The sequence below is a fragment of the Nicotiana attenuata genome, chromosome 7, assembly GCF_001879085.1.
Source record: "Nicotiana attenuata strain UT chromosome 7, NIATTr2, whole genome shotgun sequence".
Taxonomy (NCBI): domain Eukaryota; kingdom Viridiplantae; phylum Streptophyta; class Magnoliopsida; order Solanales; family Solanaceae; genus Nicotiana; species Nicotiana attenuata.
This window is the reverse complement of record NC_031995.1, coordinates 34,984,012-35,007,727: the sequence shown is the minus strand read 5'-3', so window position 1 is coordinate 35,007,727 and position 23,716 is coordinate 34,984,012. Positions and strand designations below refer to the sequence as shown.

The 23,716-nt window shown below is 42.6% G+C and overlaps 1 protein-coding gene across 1 annotated transcript in view; it reads right to left on the bottom strand.

Moving 5' to 3' along the window:
* Positions 1-23,358, bottom strand: part of LOC109229954 (protein SODIUM POTASSIUM ROOT DEFECTIVE 1-like) — a 33,064-nt gene extending 9,706 nt beyond the window's left edge. The window contains exon 1 of the mRNA XM_019395496.1: positions 23,165-23,358. Within this exon, the coding sequence (XP_019251041.1) occupies positions 23,165-23,358 (194 nt within the window). The remainder of the gene's footprint in view (positions 1-23,164) is intronic.

Sequence of the window (23,716 nt, the reverse complement as noted above, 5' to 3'; positions counted from 1 at the left end):
CGGGCACAGAATATCATCTCCTGCTACCCGATTACTATCTTTAAGTTGTTACCTAAAGCGCACTAGTTGATTCTAAACAATACCCTATGCGTGCACTACCCGTCCCATGCCTATGGTCCAGTAGGCGTTGGACCTCTATTTAGGTAGTACTAGACTTTAACTTAGGCTGCTCAAAATGATAAAACTAATCGAGATGCAAAACAAGTTGGACTTCATATAAAAGTAGTTAAGGGCTTAAGCTAGCCTCCACACATTGACAACGAATGCACGCGAACACATTCAGCATTTTGACAGTTGCATATTTTGGACTAATTAAAGTTATTGAATCCTATAGGCATGATTTCTATGTGATTATGGATTCTAATCATACTGGCAGTTATGCAAAGTAATTTCTAAGTGATTATATAGTTGCATACTGATTATTATTATAAGCGGTTAAACCTATAAGCGTGCTATCTAGGTGATTTACTCAGTGTTAGGCAGTGACAAGCGACAAAAGATATTCAGAATTACTCAGTTATTCCTATAAGCATGCTTTCTAATGGTGTTCAATGAGGCAGTGTTTAAAGCCTAGTTTTAGCACTTAACGCAGATGGTAATTTCCCTATAGACATGATTCTTACCTTTAGTGATTGAAACTGGTTTTAACTCTTATAGGCATGTATACTAAATGAGCAAGTATGACATTAGTATATCCATCTATTAAGAACCCTATATGCATGATTTCTAAAGAGGCAGATTTGAATGTAATGCAATGCGAATTAAACTTTGGTTATTTTATTTCTTATAGGTATGTTGTCTACTCATGTAAAGCAAAATAGGCAGGATATTCACAGAACATTTTTGAGCCAAAGTAAACCCCCTATAGGCAGGTTGTCTAACATACAATAGCAGAATGTGTTTGAATAAATAAACACCTATAGGCAGGTTATCTAACATACAATACCAGAATGTGTTTGAATAAATAAACACCTATAGGCAGGTTATCTAACACAATAGCAGAATGAGCAAAGTAAACACCTATAGGTAGGATTTCTACCCATTCCAATGCAAGCGTTAAAAAACAAACCCAGTTTCCCAATTCACTATTGCCCCAATTGTTATTACAAATAATTATTACAGACCACAATCGAATGAATGAATTACACAGTATATAAACTATAGGAAGCCTGCAGCAGGCCCAAATACACCTGGACAAACCAGGCCTTCAACTCACAGCATCTCCAAAGCCCATGTTCATAGGTACAACAAGACAAGTGGTGAGTGACTCACCCATATTTCAAAGATAAGCATACAAAACTCAAATCTCTAGTGTGTCAGAGTTCTCAAGGGTTTCAAGAACCCAGGGCAGTGCTCACACTAGAGAAACTGATCTGAAATAGTTCGAGGAAACTAGAGACCCAAATCCTAGTGTGTCAGAGTTCACAAGGGTCTCATATGAACCCTGAGCAGTGATCACACTAGGAAGGCCGGCGGACAGAACCTAAATTGCTTTGGCTTTCAGCCAGCAAAGAGTGTGAATTCAAGAGAGAGCAGGATGTGATTAGGAGGGTACATAATCACACAAAGAACACAAACAGATAGCAACATATTTAAGCATAACTAAACTTAATCCACCTTTTGGGAATACAGAGTCACATAGTGAGAATAGAATCAAAAAGATCACATGGTGACAGGTTCAATAAACATCTGATGAATATGTTAAGGCACACATAATTAAGCAGTCATTATGTAACGACCCGACTGGTCATTTTGCTTTTCAGAATCCCATTCCCCTAAATAAGACCTCCCGTACTTGCTTTAACTAGTTTATGACTTGCGAGGATGGTTGGTCCGATATTTGAAAGAGTTTGGGTTGAAATCGGAACACATGGTTCCTTAAGGTTGGCCTAAAAGGCCAAGTTTGACTTCGGTCAACATTTTTAGTAAACGGACCCGGACTCGTATTTTGACGATACCGGAGGGTCCATAGTAAAATATGGGACTTGGGCGTATGCCCGAAATCGAATTCCGAGGTCCCTAGCCCGAGTAATGAATTTTTGTTAAAAATTGTTAAACTAAAAATCTAAGGATTTAAAGAAATTGAATAATGCTTGATCATGTTGGTATCGGGCCCGTATGTTGGTTCTGGAGCCTAGTACAGGTCCAATATAATATTTAAGTCATGTCTGTGAAATTTGGTGAAAAACGGGACTGATTTGACGTGATTCGGACGTCGAGTTGTAAAATTAGAAATTTCAAATGTTCTTAAGAATTTCATGAATTTTGGTGTCAAATCCGAGGTTTTAGATGTTATTTTGGCGATTTGATCACACGAGAAAGTTTGTATGATGTTGATAGACTTGTGTGAGTATTCGGAGTGGAGCCCCGAGGGCTCGGGTGAGTTTCGGACGTGGGTTGAGAGTGAAAAACACCCCAGTTTTCTGGTCTTTCTGGGCAAAGTTGCAGGTCTCGCAAATGCGAGGAAATGTTCGCATTTGCGAACCTCGCATTTGCGAGGAAAGCACCGCATATGCGATGAAGCCTGGCTGGGCAGTGGTCGTATTTGCGACATTTTTGTTTGCATTTGCGACCCTTCTATCACAATTGCGATCATTGCAGAGGGAGGCCCAGTTCGCATTTGCGATCGTTTTGTCGCAATTGCGACTTTGCATTTCCGAGCCTGATGTCGCAAATGCGACATCAGAGGCCTGGACACAGCTTTTAAAAACGGGACTAGAGCAGATCTCATTTTGCTTGATATGACCAATTTAGAGGTCATCCTGGGCATGGATTGGTTATCCCCATACCACGCCGTCCTAGATTTCCATGCCAAGACAGTTACTTTAGCGATGCCAAAGTTGCCAAGGTTGGAGTGGAAGGGTTCCTCAATTAGTACTTCTAGTCTGGTGATCTCTTTTTGAAGGCTCGACATATGGTCGAGAAGGGTTATTTGGCTTATCTAGCCTATGTTCGGGACACCACCACAGAGTCTCCGACGATTAATTCAGTTCCAGTAGTCCGGGAGTTCGCCGATGTGTTTCCTTCTAACCTTCCTGGCATGCTACCGGATCGTGATATGGATTTCTATATTGAATTGGCTCCAGGCACCCAGCCTATATCTATCCCACCATACCATATGGCTTCGAAAGAGTTGAAGGAGTTGAAGGAGAAGCTTGAGGAGTTGTTAGCAAAGGGGTTTGTTAGACCGTGTGTGTCACCTTGGGGTGCACCAGTGTTGTTTGTGAAGAAGAAGGAAGGGACCATGCGGATGTGCATTGATTACCGCCAGTTGAACAAGGCTACCATCAAGAACAAATACCCGTTGCCGCACATTGATGACCTATTTGACCAGTTGCAGGGTGCAAGGGTGTTCTCTAAGATCGACTTGAGATCAGGGTACCATCAGTTGAAGATTCGAGACTCAGATGTTCTGAAGACTTCTTTCCATACTAGATATGGCCATTATGAGTTTCTGGTGATGTCCTTTGGCTTGACTAATTCCCCATTGGCGTTTATGGACTTGATGAATAGAGTGTTCACGCCTTACATTGATTCCTTTGTAATCATCTTCATTGACAACATCTTGATATACTCACATAGCCTGGGGAGCACGAGCAGCATTTGAGGGTAGTGCTTCAGACCTTGCGAGAGTAGAAGCTATATGCTAAGTTCTCCAAGTGTAAGTTTTGGCTAGAGTCAGTGGCATTCTTGGGGAATATTGTGTCAGGAGAGGGTATTAAGGTGGATCCCAAGAAGATTGAGGCAGTTCAGAGTTGGCCACGTCCTACTTCAGTGAACGACATCAGGAGTTTCCCGGGGTTACAGATTATTACCGTCGAGTCGTGCAGGGTTTTTCATCTATTGCATTACCTCTGACTAGATTGACCCAGAAGGGTGCTCCTTTCCGTTGGTCCGATGATTGTGAGACGAGCTTCCAGAAGCTCAAGACAGCTTTGACTACAGCACCGATTCTAGTGTTGCATTCCAGTTCGGGGATGTATAATATATATTGCGACGCCTCACGCGTTGGCTTGGGATGTGTATTGATGCAGGAGGGACAAGTTATTGCATATGCTTCTCGTCAGCTGAAGATTCATGAGAAGAATTACCCTGTGCATGACTTGGAGTTAGCAACGATTGTTCACGCTCTTAAGATATGGAGGCATTATCTGTATGGGGTGTCATGTAAGGTTTACGCCGATCATCGCAGCTTGTACACTTGTTCAAACACAGGGATCTTAATTTGAGGTATCGTAGTTCGCTAGAGTTACTAAAGTATTATGACATCACTATTCTTTATCATCCGGGCAAGGCAAATGTGGTCGCAGATGCCTTGAGTACGAAAGCAGAGAGTATGGGTAGCTTGGCATTCATTTTAGCGGAGGAGAAGCTACTAGCCTTGGACATTCAGTCCTTGGCTAACAGACTTGTGAGGTTGGACATTTCAGAGCCCAGTCGAGTCCTTGCGTGTGTTGTTGCTCAGTCTTCATTATTGGGGAAAATCAAGGCTCGACAGTTCGATGATCCGCATTTGGCAGTTCTCAGAGAGAAGGTGCTACAGGGTAGTGCCAAAGAGGTTTCTATTGGTGAGGATGGTGTTCTACAACTCCAGGGTCGCCTATCTGTTCCTAATGTCGATGGCTTGAGAGAGAGGATTCTGGAGAAGGCACACAATTGGCGGTATTCTATTCATCTAGGTGCCACGAAGATGTATCGTGACTTGAGGCAACATTATTGGTGGCGGCGGATGAAGAAAGACATAGTTGAGTATGTGGCTAGGTGCTTGAATTGCCAGCAGGTTAAGTATGAGCACTAGAGGCCAGGTGGTCTACTTCAGTAAATGCCTATACCTGAGTGGAAATAGGAGCGCATTACTATGGACTTCATAGTTGGGTTACGTTGCGGATGTTTGATTAAGTTTGTGTTATTGTTGACAGGTAGACCAAGTCGGCACACTTCATTCCAGTGGTGACTACTTACACTTCGGAGAGGTTGGCCTAGATGTACATTCGGGAGATAGTTCGGTTGCACGGTGTACCGGTTTCCATCATATCAGATAGAGCTCCTCAGTTCACTTCCCATTTCTGGAGAGCTGTTCAGAGTGAGTTGGGGACCCGTGTAGAGCTCAGTACAACATTTCATCCTTAGACCGACGGACAGTCGGAGCGAACAATTCAGATTTTGGAGGACATTCTTAGAGCATGTGTGATTGACTTTGGAGGACATTGTGACCAGTTTTTGCCTTTGGCAGTGTTTGCTTACAACAATAGTTATCAGTCCAGCATCGAGATGGCCCTATTTGAGGCTTTATATGGTCGGCGATGTCGTTCTCCTATCGGGTGGTTTGAGCTCGGAGAGGCTAAGTTGTATGGTACGGATTTGGTGAAAGATGCCTTAGAGAAGTTAAAGTTGATCCAGGAAAGACTTCACACAGCACAATCCAGACAGAAGAGTTACGCGGATCAAAAGGCGCGTGATGTATCATTCATGGTCGGCGAGAAGGTCCTCTTGAAAGTTTCGCCAATGAAGGGTATTATGAGATTCGGGAGGAAGGGCAAGTTGAGCCCAAGGTTTATTGGCCCATTTGAGGTGTTGAGGCGAGTTGGGGAGGTTGCTTAGGAGCTTGCTTTACCTCCCAACCTATCAGGAGTTCATCCAGTTTTTCACGTATCTATGCTTCGGAGGTATCACGCCGACTTGTCCCATGTGCTAAACTTCAGTACTATCCAGCTTGATGAGAGCTTGGGTTATGAGGTGGAGCCAGCTACCATTGTTGATAGACAGGATCGCCAGTTGATATCCAAGAGGATTTCTGCGGTGAAGGTCAGTGGAGGGGCCAACCAATCGAGGAGGCAACCTGGGAGTCCGAGGAGGACATGTGGAGCAGATACCCACATCTTTTTCCTAGCTCAGGTACTTTTCTATGTCCGTTCGAGGAGGAACGTTTGTTTAAGAGGTGGAGAATGTAACGACCTGACTGGTCGTTTTGCTTTCTAGAATCCCGTTCCCCAAAATAAGACCTCCCGTACTTGCTTTAACTGGTTTATGACTTGCGAGGATAGTTGGTTCGGGGTTTGGAAGAGTTTGGGTTGAAATTGGAACACTTGGTTCCTTAAGGTTGGCCTAAAAGGCCAAGTTTGACTTCGGTCAACATTTTAGTAAACGGATCCGGACTCATGTTTTGACGGTCCCGGAGGGTCCGTAGTAAAATATGGGACTTGGGCGTATGCCCGGAATCAAATTTCGAGGTCCCTAGCCCGAGTAATGAATTTTTGTTAAAAATTGTTAAACTGAAAATCTAAGGATTTAAAGAAATTCAATAATGCTTGATCTTGTTGGTATCGGGCCCGTATGTTGGTTCTGGAGCCTAGTACAGGTCCAATATAATATTTAAGTCATGTCTGTGAAATTTGGTGAAAAAACGGGACTGATTTGACGTGATTCGGACGTCCGGTTGTAAAAATAGGAATTTCAAACGTTCTTTAGGATTTCATGCGTTTTGGAGTTAAATCTGAGGTTTTAGATGTTATTTCGGCGATTTGATCGCACGAGCAAGTTTGTATGATGTTGTTAGACTTGTGTAAGTATTCGGAGTGGAGCCCCGAGGGCTCGGGTGAGTTTCGGACGTAGGTTGGGAGTGAAAAACACCCCAGTTTTCTGGTGTTTCTGGGCAAAGTTGCAAGTCTCGCAAATGCGAGGAAATGTCCGCATTTGCGAACCTCGCATTTGCGAGGAAAGCACCGCATTTGCGATGAAGCCTGGCTGGGGCAGTGGTCGCATTTGCGACATTTTGGTACGCATTTGCGAGCCCAGCAGGGTCCGCATTTGCGACCCTTCTATCGCATTTGCGATCATTGCAGAGGGAGGCCTAGTTCACATTTGTGATCGTTTTGTCGCAATTATGACTTTGTATTTGCGAGCCTGATGTCGTAAATGCGACATCAGAGGCCTGGACACAGCTTTTAAAAACGGGACTTAGGCCATTTATTTTATTTCACTTCTACACTTGGGCGATTTGGGAGCTTCCAAAGAGGGGATTTCAACCTAGCATTTTGAGGTAAGTTATTTCTACTTAATGTGAGTTTAACACATGGGTTTTGGGTAAATTAACACACGAAAATTAGTTAAAATTATGGGATTATAGAAAAACCCAGGGTTTTGATAAAAATAAGATTTAACCACGAAATTTTGTTATGGAATGGAGTAAAAATCATATATTCTTAATCCTTAGGTTATGTGTAACAACTTTTTCAAAAAAATTCCGGAATCCGGGCACGTGGGCCCGGGGATGAATTTCAGGAACTTTGCATTTAGGGTTGGGAAATTACTCTAATAGCTAGACTATGAACTCTTGAGCTTGTATTGACTAGTTCTTACCCCGTTTGATTAGTTTTGGATTGTTCGGCTCCGAATTGAGGGTTTTGGGCATGTTCTTGAGTTTGGAAGTAAGCTAGGTGAATCAAACAAATGCATGTGATTGTCTGTGGGGGCTACGTACGTACGTGATGACGAGAGTCTGTGCGTAACTACTATTATGCTAATTGTCCGTGTTGTTTAGGACCCGTATCATGCCATATTTGTAAATGCTTTTGTTCTTACTTGCTAATGGGATCACTTAGGAAATGTTAGAGATTTAAAAATAAATATAAACGGATGTATGCACTTACTTCAGTATTTGTATGAATTTATTTGACTATAAATGCACCTTTATGTGCCTTCTTGATAATAACTGCTATTTGGGGATCGGGCCGATCGCCTCGGTAGAAATAGATGCATCTATGGTTCGTGCCATTCGACCCTCTGGCAGTGCACAGTTATTATTATGTTGGACCGGGCCATACGACCTCGGGATAATGTGCGCATGATATTTATGTGGAAATAAATCCATTATATACTCTGTTTAACTGCTTTGAAGTGTAAATTATTATATGACATGACTGAGATTGATATATCGTTTTTCCTAAATTCTGAGATTGTTATTATATTCATGCTAATCATGCTTAGAGTAAGCCTTATATATTATTATTGATATTGACCTTAGTAAGTGTCAAGTCGACAACTCGTCATTACTTCTTCGAGGTTAGACTGGATACCTGCTGGGTACATGTTGTTTATGTTCTCATACTACGCTTATGTACTTAACTGTACAGTATCTAAGGCAGGTACATCTGGTTACCCCTCCAGTGCGCGTTCCTGATTCCTGTTCGAGATCCCACGGTGAGCTTCCCCTTCTGAGCTGTTCTGCAGCATACCGGAGTTCTCTTCTTCTATCGTTGATTATGACTGTCTATTCTGTTTCAGGCAGTAGGATCGTAGTATTTATATATTCTACTAGTTGCCCTAGTACTTATGACACTAGTTCCTGGCACACACTGTAGACTATCATTTTGGGTTGCAATTCCATTGTTATGAAAAATTGTTGATTTTCGATCGGTTAAAATATAATCTAAGTAAATGTTGGAAATCTTTTGGTAACCTAAATGGAATTCACTAGTTTATTAGGATTGGCTTGCCTGACAACGGTGTTGTGTTCCATCACGACCTATAATGGAATTTGAGTCATGACACATTAGGAAAGGTATGAAAGCCTGTTTAATGCTAGAAATAGGCCTAAATTACACAGAGTGATGCATATTTCATTAATCGATTTAAACTAAGTTCAAGATGTCTCAAATGCAGGTAATAGCATTTAGTAATACATTAAGAAAGTAATCATAATAGAATAACAAAGGAATCAGTAACTCGCCAGTTAAGATGAAACAGGGAAGAAAGGAATCCAACATTATAGAAAATATCACCAAACAGAAGCAACGACTTGAAGATTTCTGGCCTTGGCTTTCAGCTGGCCGGGAATCAAAACACATAATAAGATTGCTCAAGAGAGTAAGAGTTCACAACTTTTGTTTAGAGAAGTGAAAAGATTTTCGAATTCATAATCTCTCTTTTTTCAAAGGAGAGTGGGGAAGGGTTTATATAGTGATAGAAATCAGCATATAAATATGGAAACAAATCAGTAACATTCAAGGAAATATTTGAAGAATCGGTAATAGGCAATTTAGGGCATAAATTAAGGGATTCAGCGAGTTGAAAGAAAATTACGCACAGCATAATAAAATCGTTCAGAATATTAGGGCAAGCATTAAAGGAAAATAGCTAATACCCAAACAAGGAAATTATTCGGAATATCTAAGCAAATAATACCAGACAAACTTATTCAGCATATCAGGGAAAATATAAAGAGAAGGTAATCGAATAATACCAGCATATGAATGAATATGACTGAGTACGAAATTACAATTTAAACATATAATTCAACTGCAGAGATGAACTCAGTAGGTACCAATAATACCAGCATATACCTAAACATGATTTCTAACATGAGTCACATCTCAGTTTCTCTAACTCATAAAAAATACATGGAAGTAACAAGTTAATTGACTACACAACTCTACGGAAATCGATTGAGTCACAATTTCTACGGTGCACGCTCACACGCCCGTCACTTAGCATGTGCGTCACCTCTAAACCAATCACATAATACGTATAATCAGGGGTACATACCCTCAGCTCCATGTTTAGAAATGTTACTTACCTTGAACAAGCCGAATCCAATACCGAGCAAGCTAAACAATGCTCCATAAATTCCATTATGCACGTATCAACCCTCGAACGGCTCAAAACAAGCCAAAATAAATTAAAATTTATCAATTAATGCCTAAGAAATTAATTCCAAATAATACAGGTCGAATTTATAACTACAACTCCAAAGTCAACCAAAAGTCAATAGTGGGGCCTATGTCTTGGAACCCGACAAAACTCACAAAATCTGATAACTCATTCAATTACGAGTCCAACCATACTAATTTTACTCAAATCCGACTCCGAATCGATATTCAAAACTCGAAAATTCATTTTATGGAATTATTGAAGATTCCACCGATTTCTCTTGAAAAATCAAGAATCATACACCGAATATGAAGAATTATTCATGAAATATAATCACAAGTGAGTCAAAAATGCTTACCCCATGTCGTGCGCTGAAATTCCTCTCCAACATCGTCAGAATCGAGCTCCGAAATTCGAAAAAGGGTGAAAATATCGAACCCTCGAACTTAAAGCATTCGGCCCAGCGTCGTTTGCATTTGCGGACAAGTGGTCGCATCTACGACCTCTGCTTCTGCGGAAAAGGCTCGCATCTGTGAGACAGTCTCGACCAAGCAATGGTTGCTTCTGCGATGCTCAGAGCCACATCTGCGGTCGCACTTCTGCGCAAAATACTCCGCATTTGCGGACTCCAGCCGAGAGGTGCATTCTCACTTCTGCGACCACCGCACCTACGCAATTCCAATCGCAGGTGCGGAATATCAAAACCAGTAGCCTTGAAAAATTCAACTTAGTCCAAAACTAATCCGAACCTTGTCTGAAACTTACCCGAGCCCCTTGGGACCGCATCCGATATACCAACAAGTCCCATAACATAATACAAACTTACTCGAGGCCTCAAATCACACATAATAAATCGAAGTGATGAATCGTACCATGATTCAAACTTAGCAAATTTCAATCTTTCGATATGCAAAACTCGTGTCGAACCATATCAATTCAACTTGGAATGAACTCAAATTATGCGTACAATTTCCAAATGACATAACGAAGTTTATGAAATTTTCAGAACCAAAATTCGAACTCGATATCATTAAAGTCAACTCCCGGTCAAGCCTACTAATATTCAAAACTTTCAAATTTCCAACTTTCGCCAATAGGCGCAGAAACCTTCTAGGAATATCCAAATGAAATTCTGGGCATACGCCCGAGTCCAAAATCATCATTCGGACCTAACACAATCATCAAAACTCCAATCCGAGGTCGAATACAAAAAAGTCAAATTCGGTCAACTCTTTCAACTTAAGGCTTCCAACATGAAATTCATTCTTTCGAACATATTTCGAACACCTGAAAAACAAAAGCCGATGATTCACACACACCATGATCATCATATGAAGCAAATCAAGACTTCAAATAGTTTAACAGAATGTTAACGCTCAAAACGATCGATCGGGTTGTTACATTCTCCCCCACTTAAATAAATGTTCGTCCTCGAACGTGCCATAAGTTGTTCCTAAACCTTCAAATCACAACTCCACCTTGTCATGCATATACCCGAGGATGATCCCACGTTACCCTATTCCAAACCGACTTGACAATACAACATAAATGAAGGTCATTAATTTAACCTTAGCCTGTAAACCTTAGAACCCCATTTCCAACATCCAGAATTTTCCGCAAGACCCGAATCTCACATCTACACACTGTATAAGTCTGAACAAGCTATATTAAGCCTTAATCGTAACCCCAGATATAATCACATAACATACTACACAACTCACATACTCGCAGCACCATTCCCAACCACAGTAACTACTCAAAACCAACTCGGTACTAGTATTAAACCCCATATCAAACAAAACCTTATTCCAATACCTTTATACACTGTCAATAATGAAAGAAACACGCGGAATCTCATAACCACTTATCAGATCAACAAGTCAGGGAGCTTTCCCTCGTTCAACAAGTACCATAGCCAATTATCTAAGCCGACATCTACAATTATTCTTCCAAACACGCCGTAATCAAACCTGATAGTACCCAGTCTAGGTCCAATGACCTTATATCCTTAAACATGACTATTCTACAGGCATGCCACACCGATACAACTCAAGACACAAATCGTGCAATTTGTGCACTAATAGGCAACAATTCAAATGTACTTAAACGTGGAAAATGACTCAAATGAAAGAGCCATCCCGCAAGTTCAACAAGCACCACCACATCTGAAATGCTACGAACCCATCTTACATAGTAGAACCCAGACACACGAATCTAACGCAATGATAATATCCCAACACAACTCAGCTGCAATGGGTGACCCCTCTAAGCACCGATCTAGTAACGGTAACCAGCTCTCCTAGAGCTCCCATAAATATCAACTGCACAAACAACTCACTTGCCAATAATATAGTCTTCCCGATATAGTCCCAGGCCTCCAGTCCCAACATATCATATGAGAGCATTTAAACATGCTCATGTATATGATGAATTAAATAAGGTTCTCATGCTCCTGGACTGGTATAAATGACATGCTAAATTGTAGGCATGTTCACGGTGTCGCGCCCCTTTTTCTCGCGAAAGCGGGTTTCGACATTTTGACAACTCCTTTTGAGAGAGTAGGGAAAAGGAATTGGTTGTTAGAGTCGCCACCTAACGGATTAAGGTGCATTAGGGCACCTATAGCAAATAACTCAGATTATACCAGTTTGCATCACCAGAGATCGGGTAAGGCCTTCTTGCGAAAGCGGGTTTCGACATTTTGACAACTCCTATTGAGAGAATAGGGAAAAGGAATTGGTTGTTAGATTCACCACCTAACGGATTAAGGTGCATTAGGGCACCTATAGCAAATAACACAGATTATACCAGTTTGCATCACCAGAGATCGGGTAAGGGCTCAAATTACCTTGAGGGGAAGGTGTTAGGCACTCCCCGAGGTCCACAACGGTGGGTCCTGGCCGAACATAAATTATGCGCAGGAAGCGAATAAACAATTTAATAAGGATGGGGGTCCTAGATTTTTTAGCCTATAGGATCACCCCGTGCAACATAAATAATACTTCGTAACTCCCCCAAGACGGGGGTGTTACTCATATTATCCAACGGGCACAGACTATCATCTCCTGCTACCCGATTACTATCTTTAAGTTGTTACCTAAAGCGCACTAGTTGATTCTAAACAATACCCTATGCGTGTACTACCCGTCCCATGCCTATGGTCCAGTAGGCGTTGGACCTCTATTTAGGTAGTACTAGACTTTAACTTAGGTTGCTCAAAATGATAAAACTAATCGAGATGCAAAACAAGTTGGACTTCATATAAAAGCAGTTAAGGGCTTAAGCTATCCTCCACACATTGACAATGAATGCACGCAAACACATTCAGCATTTTGACAGTTGCATAGTTTGGACTAATTAAAGTTATTGAATCCTATAGGCATGATTTCTATGTGATTATGGATTCTAATCATACTGGCAGTTATGCAAAGTAATTTCTAAGTGATTATATAGTTGCATACTGATTATTATTATAAGCGGTTAAACCTATAAGCGTGCTATCTAGGTGATTTACTCAGTGTTAGGCAGTGACAAGTGACAAAAGATATTCAGAATTACTCAGTTATTCCTATAGGCATGCTTTCTAACGGTGTTCAATGAGGCAGTGTTTAAAGCCTAGTTTTAGCACTTAACGCAGATGGTAATTTCCCTATAGACATGATTCTTACCTTTAGTGATTGAAACTGGTTTTAACTCTTATAGGCATGTATACTAAATGAGCAAGTATGACACTAGTATATCCATCTATTAAGAACCCTATATGCATGATTTCTAAAGAGGCAGATTTGAATATACTGCAATGCGAATTAAACTTTGGTTATTTTATTTCTTATAGGTATGTTGTCTACTCATGTAAAGAAAAATAGGCAGGATATTCACAGAACATTTTTGAGCCAAAGTAAACCCCCTATAGGCAGGTTGTCTAACATACAATAGCAGAATGTGTTTGAATAAATAAACACCTATAGGCAGGTTATCTAACATACAATAGCAGAATGTGTTTGAATAAATAAACACCTATAGGTAGGATTTCTACCCATTCCAATGCAAGCGTTAAAAAATAAACCCAGTTTCCCAATTCACTATTGCCCCAATTGTTATTACAAATAATTATTACAGACCACAATTGAATGAATGAATTACACAGTATATAAACTATAGGAAGCCTGCAACAGGCCCAAATACACCTGGACAAACCAGGCCTTCAACTCACAGCATCTCCAAAGCCCATGTTCATAGGTACAACATGACAAGTGGTGAGTGACTCACCCATATTTCAAAGATAAGCATACAGAACTCAAATCTCTAGTGTGTCAGAGTTCTCAAGGGTTTCAAGAACCCAGGGCAGTGCTCACACTAGGAAACTGATCCGAAATAGTTCAAGGAAACTAGAGACCCAAATCCTAGTGTGTCGGAATTCTCAAGGATCTCATATGAACCCTAAGCAGTGATCACACTAGGAAGGCCAGGGGACAGAACCTAAATTGCTTTGGCTTTCAGCCAGCAAAGAGTGTAAATTCAAGAGAGAGCAGGATGGGATTAGGAGGGTACATAATCACACAAAGAACACAAACAGATAGCAACATTTTTAAGCATAACTAAACTTAATCCATCCTTTGGGAATACAACGTCACATGCTAATAAGACCAGTTCATAAGGATGTTCACAATGATAGCAAAGACTCTAAATCAGACTAAGTGACAAAGATAAAGCTCATTGATTAAAAGTAGGTCAAGAGCTGATTAAGACAATTTAATATAGGCATTATAGCACAGTGAGAATAGAATCAAAAAGATCACATGGTGACAGGTTCAATAAACAAACTGATGAATATGTTAAGGCACACATAATTAAGCAGTCATTATGTAACGACCCGACTGGTCATTTTGCTTTCTAGAATCCCGTTCCCCTAAATAAGACCTCCCGTACTTGCTTTAACTGGTTTATGACTTGCGAGGATGGTTGGTCCGGGATTTGGAAGAGTTTGGGTTGAAATCGGAACACATGGTTCCTTAAGGTTGGCCTAAAAGGCCAAGTTTGACTTCGGTCAACATTTTTAGTAAGCGGACCCGGACTCGTATTTTGACGGTACCGAAGGTTCTGTAGTAAAATATGGGACTTGGGCGTATGCCTGAAATCGAATTCCGAGGTCCCTAGCCCGAGTAATAAATTTTTGTTAAAAATTGTTAAACTCAAAATCTAAGGATTTAAAGAAATTAAATAATGCTTGATCATGTTGGTATCAGGCCCGTATGTTGGTTCTGGAGCCCAGTACATGTCCAATATAACATTTAAGTCATGTCTGTGAAATTTGGTGAGAAACGGAACTGATTTGACGTGATTCGGACGTCGAGTTGTAAATTTACGAATTTCAAATGTTCTTAAGGATTTCATGCGTTTTGGTGTCAAATCCGAGGTTTAGATGTTATTTCGGCTATTTGATCACACGAGAAAGTTTGTATGATGTTGATAGACTTGTGTGAGTATTCGGAGTGGAGCCCCGAGGGCTCGGTAGAGTTTCAGACGTGGTTTGGGAGTGAAAAACACACCAGTTTTTTGGTGTTTCTGGGCAAAGTTGCAGGTCTCGCAAATGCGAGGAAATGTTCGCATTTGCAAGGAAAGCACCGCATGTGCGATGAAGCCTGGCTGGGGAAGTGGTCGCATTTGCGACATTTTTGATTGCATTTGCGACCCTTCTATCGCATTTGCGATCATTGCAGAGGGAGGCCCAGTTCGCATTTGCGATCGTTTTGTCGCAATTGCGACTTCGCATTTGCGAGCCTGATGTCGCAAATGCGACATCAGAGGCCTGGACACAGCTTTTTAAAAATGGGACTTACGCCATTTATTGGAGCTTCCAAAGAGGGGATTTCAACCTAGCATTTTGAGGTAAGTTATTTCTACTTAATGTGAGTTTAATACTTGGGTTTTGGGTAGATTAACACATGAAAATTAGTGAAAATTATGGGATTAGAGAAAAACCTAGGGTTTTGATAAAAAACAAGATTTAACCATGAAATCTGTTATGGAATGGAGTAAAAATCATGTATTCTTGATCCTTAGGTTATGGGTAACAATTTTCTTCAAATATTTCCGGAATCCGGGCACGTGGGCCTACAGATGAATTTTAGGAACTTTGCATATAGGGTTGGGAAATTACTCTAATAGCTAGACTATGAACTCTTGAGATTGTATTGACGAGTTCTTACCCCGTTTGATTAGTTTTGGATCGTTCGGCTTCGGATTAAGGGTTTTGCGCATGTTCTTGAGTTTAGAAGTATGCTTATGAGCAAGATGAGTCTCCTTTCTAACCTCGTAAGAGGGCAATAAACCCCTAGGCGAATCAAACAAATGCACGTGATTATCTGTGGGGGCTACGTACGTTTGTGGTGACGAGAGTCCGTGCGTTGCTACTATTATGCTAATTGTCCGGGTAGTTTAGGACCCGTATCAAGCCATATTTGCAAACACTTTTGTTCTTACCTGGTAATGGGGTCACTTAGGACATGTTAGGAATTTAAAAATAAATTTAAACGGATCTACGCACTTACTTGAGGATTTGTATGAATTTATTTGACTATAAATGCACCTTTATGTGCCTTCTTGATAATAATTGCTATTTGTGGATCGCGCCGATTGCCTCGGTAGAAATAGATACATCTATGGTTCGCGTTGTTCGACCCTCTGGCAGTGCACAGTTATTATAGTGGACCGGGCAGTACGACCTCGCCATAATGTGCGCATGATATTTATGTGAAATAAATCCATTATATACTCTGCTTTACTGCTTTGAAGTGTAAATTATTATATGACATGACTGAGATTGATATGTCATTTTTCCTAAATTTTGAGATTGTTATTATATTCATGCTAATCGTGCTTAGAGTAAGCCTTATATATTATTATTATTGATATTGACCTTAGTAAGTGTCAAGTCGACCCCTTGTCACTACTTCTTCGAGGTTAGACTAGATACTTGTTGGGTACATGTTGTTTATGTAACTACGCTTTTGTACTTAACTGTACAGGATCTGAGGCAGGTACATCTGGTTACCCCTCCGACGCACGTTCCTGATTCTTGTTCGAGATCCCACGGTGAGCTGCCCCTTCTGAGATGTTCTGTAGCATACCGGAGTTCTCTTCTTTTGTCGTTGATTATGTACTGTCTATTCTGTTTCAGGCAGTAGGATAGTAGTATTTTGTATATTCTACTAGTTGCCCTGGTGCTTGTGACACTAGTTCCTGGCACACACTATAGATTATCATTTTGAGTTGCATTTCTATTGTTATGAAAAATTGTTGATTTTCGATCCGTTAAAATATAATCAAGTAAATGTTGGAAATGTTTTGGTAACATAAATGGAATTCACTAGTTGATAAGGATTGGCTTGCCTGACAATGCTGTTGGGCGCATCACGACCTATAATGGAATTTAGGTCATGACAACATGGTATCAGAGCACTAGGTTCTGGTAGGTCTCAATAGTCATGGGAAAACCTAATAGAGTCTTGCGGATCGTTGCGAAGACGTCTGTACTTATCTTCGGGAGGCTATAGGGTGTTAGGAAACTACTCTTTTATTCATCTTCTATCATGCAGTCGACGGTATACTAAATTTCCTTCATCTATTCTCTCATAGATGGTGAGGACGCGCATGGCAGACGTTCCAGACCCGGGAGGAGCTGCTCCCCCTATTGTTAGAGGCCGAGGTAGAGGCCGGTGGAGGGCACCGGCTCGAGGTAGGGGGCGAGGGCGTCCCTAAGCTGCCCCAGTTACACCACCGGCAGATTTTATGGGGGATCCCGTCATTGAGGAACAGGGCAAGGTGCCCGCAGCTGAGCCCACCCCGGAGGACTTTATGATGGCAACGGGTTTCCAGGAGGTCATGGGCCGTATGTTGCGGTTCATGGATACCACGACTCAGGCTGGTTTATTCCCAGCAGATCTAGCTACATCTCAGGCAGAAGGGGGAGCACAGACCCCTACTACTCAGGCTCCGGGTCATGCAGCTGCAGTATATCAAACTCCGGGTGCACTACCCGCAGATGGGCTCAGCCAGTTGTTGTAGTGGTACCCGAGCCTAGACCAGCTGTGGATGGTAATTCGCAAAAGTTATTGGACAGATAGACTAGGTTACACCCTCCTATCTTTGGATGGCAATTCGCAGAAGTTATTGGACAGATAGACTAGGTTACACCCTCCTATCTTTGAGGATGCCCAGGATTTAATTGATAGGTACAGGGATAGACTGCACAACATGAGGATATTGGAGTCTCATGGGGTTGACTTCACTACTTTCTAGCTAGAGGGCAGGGCCCTTAGATGGTGGCAGTCTTATGTTCTTTGCAGGCCAGCAGGTTCTCCTCCCATCACTTGGGGTCAGTTCACACAGCTATCCCTGGATAGGTACATTCCACCCTCTGAGAGGGAAGAGCTATGGTATCAGTTTGAGCAGCTTGAGCAGGGTTAGATGTCGGTGACCGACTATGAGGCAAGGTTTCCTGAGTTATTCCACCATGCATTGATGATACTTCCTACTGAAGCAGAGAGGGTGCGGAGGTTCATTGCAGGGTTGCATTCTGGCATTAGGGCCAACATGGCCCGAGAGGTGGAGATGTGGACTCCTTATCAGTTAGTGGTGGAGATTGCTCGGAGGATTGAGGGCTACCGTCTGAGAGGTAGGGAGAAGATCCAGCAGGACAAGAGGGCTAGATTCTATAGAGAGTTCAGAGGCGCCCCGACTAGGGGCAGAGGTCAGTTTGAGAGGGGCTCAGCCTAGGAGGCCCCCATATTCAGCACGAACACCTCCTCGAGGTGCTCCAGCGTGCCCCTATTTTAGCGCTATACCAGAGAGTTCTTATTGCCCGCCAGCTATTCACGGTTCCTCCAGTGGGTATTCAGGTCCCTAGGGTTCTTCTGGTTCCTATCTCAGTGCTATACCGGAGAGTTCATACCGTCCACCGGCTATTCAGGCTTCTTTCAGTGGGTCTAAAGGCCATCAGGGCCAGACAGTAGGGCAGCAGGTCGCTACACCGCGGGGTTATTTTGAGTGCGGAGATCTTGGTCATATGAGAAGATATTGCCCCAGGCTTCTGGGCAAGGTAGTACAGCAGGGTCAGCAGCCCATGATTACAGCACCGGTTGCCCAGCTGCCAAGAGGCGAAGGACAGACTGGTAGGGGTCGTCCTAGAGGTGGAGGCTAGGCAGGGAGAGGTCAGCCAGCTACTGCTCAGTTAGGTGGAGGCCACCCAACCGGTGCTCCAGCCAGATTCTATGCTTTTCCAGCTAGGCCAGATGCATTGGCCTCAGATGCCATTATCACAGGTATTATTTCCGTCTGCGATAGGGATGCTTTAGTGCTATTTGATCCAGGGTCTACCTATTCATATGTGCCATCTATGTTTGCTCATTTCCTGGATATTCCTCGTGAGTCCTTGAGTGCTCCCGTTCATGTGTCCACTCCTGTGGGCAATTCTATGGTTGTGGATTGGATTTACCGGTCCTGTTTGGTCACTTTCTATGGTTTCGAGACTAGAGCAGATCTCATGTTGCTTGATATGACCGATTTTGAGGTCATCCTGGACATGGATTGGTTATCCCCATACCATGCCATCCTAGATTGCCATGCCAAGACCGTTACTTTAGCGATGTCAGAGTTTCCAAGGTTGGAGTAGAAGGGTTCCTCAATTAGTACTTCTAGTCTGGTGATCTCTTTTTTGAAGGCTCGACATATGGTCGAGAAGGGTTGTTTGTCTTATCTAGCCTATGTTTGGGACACCACCGCAGAGTCTCCGACGATTAATTCAGTTCCAATAGTCTGGGAGTTCGTCGATGTGTTTCTTTCTGACCTTCCTGGCATGCCACTGGATCGTGATATTGATTACTGTATTGACTTGGCTCCAGGCACCCAGCCTATATCTATCCCACCATACCGTATAGCTTCGAAAGAGTTGAAGGAGTTGAAGGAGAAGCTTGAGGAGTTGTTAGCAAAGGGGTTTGTTAGACCGTGTGTGTCACCTTGGGGTGCACCAGTGTTGTTTGTGAAGAAGAAGGAAGGAACCATGCGGATGTGCATTGATTACCGCCAGTTGAACAAGGCTACCATCAAGAACAAATACCCGTTGCTGCACATTGATGACCTGTTCGACCAGTTGCAGGGTGCAAGGGTGTTCTCTAAGATCGACTTGAGATCAGGGTACCATCAGTTGAAGATTCGAGACTCAGATGTTCCGAAGACTTCTTTCAGTACTAGATATGGCCATTATAAGTTTCTGGTGATGTCCTTTGGCTTGACTAATGCCCCAGTGGCATTTATGGACTTGATGAATAGAGTGTCCAGGCCTTACATTGATTCCTTTGTTATCGTCTTTATTGACGACATCTTGATATACTCACATAGCTTGGGGAGCACGAGCAGCATTTGAGGGTAGTGCTTCAGACCTTGCGAGAGCAGAAGCTATATGCTAAGTTCTCCAAGTGTGAGTTTTTGCTAGAGTCAGTGGCATTCTTGGGGAATATTGTGTCAGGAGAGGGTATTAAGGTGGATCCCAAGAAGATTGAGGCAGTTCAGAGTTGGCCACATCCTACTTCAGTGAACGAGATCAGGAGTTTCTCGGGATTACAGATTATTATCGTCGATTCGTGCAGGGTTTTTCATCTATTGCATTACCTTTGACTAGATTGACCTAGAAGGGTGCTCCTTTCCGTTGGTCCGATGATTGTGAGACGAGCTTCCAGAAGCTCAAGACAGCTTTGACTACAACACCGATTCTAGTGTTGCTTTCCAGTTCGGGGATGTATAATATATATTGCGACGCCTCACGTGTTGGCTTGGGATGTGTATTGATGCAGGAGGGACGAGTTATTGCATATGCTTCTCGTCAGCTGAAGATTCATGAGAAGAATTACCCTGTGCATGACTTGGAGTTAGCAGCGATTGTTCACGCTCTTAAGATATGGAGGCATTATCTGTATGGGGTGTCATGTGAGGTTTACACCGATCATCGCAGCTTGTAGCGCTTGTTCAAATAGAGGGATCTTAATTTGAGGCATCGTAGGTGGCTGGAGTTACTAAAGGATTATGACATCACTATTCTTTATCATCCTGGCAAGTCAAATGTGGTCGCAGATGCCTTGAGTAGGAAAGCAGAGAGTATGGGTATCTTGGCATTCATTTCAGCGGAGGAGAAGCCACTAGCCTTGGACATTCAGTTCTTGGCTAACAGACTTGTGAGGTTGGACATTTCAGAGCCCAGCCGAGTCCTTGCGTGTGTTGTTGCTCAGTCTTCATCATTGGGGCAAATCAAGGCTCGACAGTTCGATGATCCGCATTTGGAAGTTCTTAGAGAGACGGTGCTACAGGGTAGTGCCAAGGAGGTTTCTATTGGCGAGGATGGTGTTCTGCAACTCCAGGGTCGCCTATGTGTTCCTAATGTCGATGGCTTGAGAGAGAGGATTCCAGAGGAGGTACATAGTTGGCGGTATTCTATTCATCTTGGTGCCACGAAGATGTATCGTGACTTGAGGCAACATTATTGGTGGCGGCGGATGAAGAAAGACATAGTTGAGTATGTGGCTAGGTGCTTGAATTGCCAGCACGTTAAGTATGAGCACTAGAGGCCAGGTGGTTTACTTCAGCAAATACCTATACCTGAGTGCAAATAGGAGCGCATTACTATGGACTTCATAGTTGGGTTACGTTGCGGAAGTTTGATTCAGTTTGGGTTATTATTGACAGGTAGACCAAGTCGGCACACTTCATTCTAGTGGTGACTACTTACACTTCGGAGAGGTTGGCCCAGATCTACATTCGGGAGATAGTTCGGTTGCACGGTGTACCGGTTTCCATCATATCAGATAGAGCTCCTCAGTTCACTTCCCATTTCTGGAGAGCTGTTCAGAGTGAGTTGGGGACCCGTGTGGAGCTCAGTACAACATTTCATCCTTAGACCGACGGACAATCGGAGCGGACAATTCAAACTTTGGAGGACATTCTTAGAGCATGTGTGATTGACTTTGGAGGACAATGGGACCAGTTCTTGCCTTTGGCAGTGTTTGCTTACAACAATAGTTATCAGTACAGCATCGAGATAGCCCTATTTGAGGCTTTATACGGTCGGCGATGTCGTTCTCCTATCGAGTGGTTTGAGCCCGGAGAGGCTAAGTTGTATGGTACGGATTTGGTGAAAGATGCCTTAGAGAAGTTAAAGTTGATCAAGGAAAGACTTCGCACAGCACAATCTAGACAGAAGAGTTACGCGGATCAAAAGGCGTGTGATGTATCATTCATGGTCGGCGAGAAGGTCCTCTTGAAAGTTTCGCTAATGAAGGGTATTATGAGATTTGGGAAGAAGGGCAAGTTGAGCCCAAGGTTTATTGGCCCATTTGAGGTTTGAGGCGAGTTGGGGAGGTTGCTTATGAGCTTGCTTTACCTCCCAGACTATCAAGAGTTCATCTAGTTTTTCACGTATCTATGCTTCGGAGGTATCACGCTGACTTGTCCCATGTGCTAGACTTCAGTACTATCCAGCTTGATGAGAGCTTGGGTTATGAGGAGGAGCCAACTACCATTGTTGATAGACAGGATCGCCAGTTGATATCCAAGAGGATTTCTGCGGTGAAGGTCAGTGGAGAGGTCAACCAATCGATGAGGCAACCTGGGAGTCCGAGGAGGACATGTGGAGCAGATACCCACATCGTTTTCCTAGCTCAGGTACTTTTCTATGTCCGTTCGAGGAGGAATGTTTGTTTAAGAGGTGGAGAATGTAACGACCTGATTGGTCGTTTTGCTTTCGAGAATCCCGTTCCCCTAAATAAGACCTCCCGTACTTGCTTTAACTGGGTTATGACTTGTGAGGATGGTTGGTCCGGGGTTTGGAAGAGTTTGGGTTGAAATTGGAACACTTGGTTCCTTAAGGTTGGCCTAAAAGGCCAAGTTTGACTTCGGTCAACATTTTATTAAACGGATTCGGACTCATGTTTTGACGGTCCCAGAGGGTCCGTAGTAAAATATGGGACTTGGGCGTATGCCCGGAATCGAATTTCGAGGTCCCTAGCCCGAGTAATGAATTTTTGTTAAAAATTGTTAAACTGAAAATCTAAGGATTTAAAGAAATTAAATAATGCTTGATCATGTTGGTATCGGGCCCGTATGTTGGTTCCGGCGCCCGGTACAGGTCCTATATAACATTTAAGTCATGTCTGTGAAATTTGGTGAGAAACAAGATTGATTTGACGTGATTCCGACGTCCGGTTGTAAAAATAGGAATTTCAAATGTTCTTAAGGATTTCATGCATTTTGGAGTTAAATCTGAGGTTTTAGATGTTATTTCGGTGATTTGATCGCACGAGGAAGTTTGTATGATGTTGTTAGACTTATGTAAGTATTCAGAGTGGAGCCCCGAGGGCTCGGGTGAGTTTCGGACGTAGGTTGGGAGTGAAAAACACCCCGGTATTCTGGTGTTTCTGGGCAAAGTTGCAGGTCTCGCAAATGCGAGGAAATGTCCGCATTTGCGAACCTCGCATTTGTGAGGAAACCACCGCATTTGTGATGATGCCTGGCTGGGGCAGTGGTCGCATTTGCCACATTTTTGTTCGCATTTGCGAGCCCAGCAGGGTCCGCATTTTCGGCCCTTCTGTCCCATTTGCGATCATTGCAGAGGGAGGCCCAGTTCGCATTTGTGATCGTTTTGTCGCAATTATGACTTCGCATTTGCGAGCCTGATGTCGCAAATGCGACATCCGAGGCCTGGACACAGCTTTTAACAACGGGACTTAGACCATTTATTTCATTTCACTTCTACACTTGAGCGATTTGGGAGCTTCCAAAGAGGGGATTTCAACCTAGCATTTTGAGGTAAGTTATTTCTACTTAATGTGAGTTTAATACATGGGTTTTGGGTAGATTAACACATGAAAATTAGTTAAAATTATGGGATAAGAGAAAAGCCTAGGGTTTTGATAAAAATAAGATTTAACCACGAAATTTGTTATGGAATGGAGTAAAAATCATATATTCTTGATCCTTAGGTTATGGGTAACAACTTTCTTAAAAAATTTCCAGAATCTGG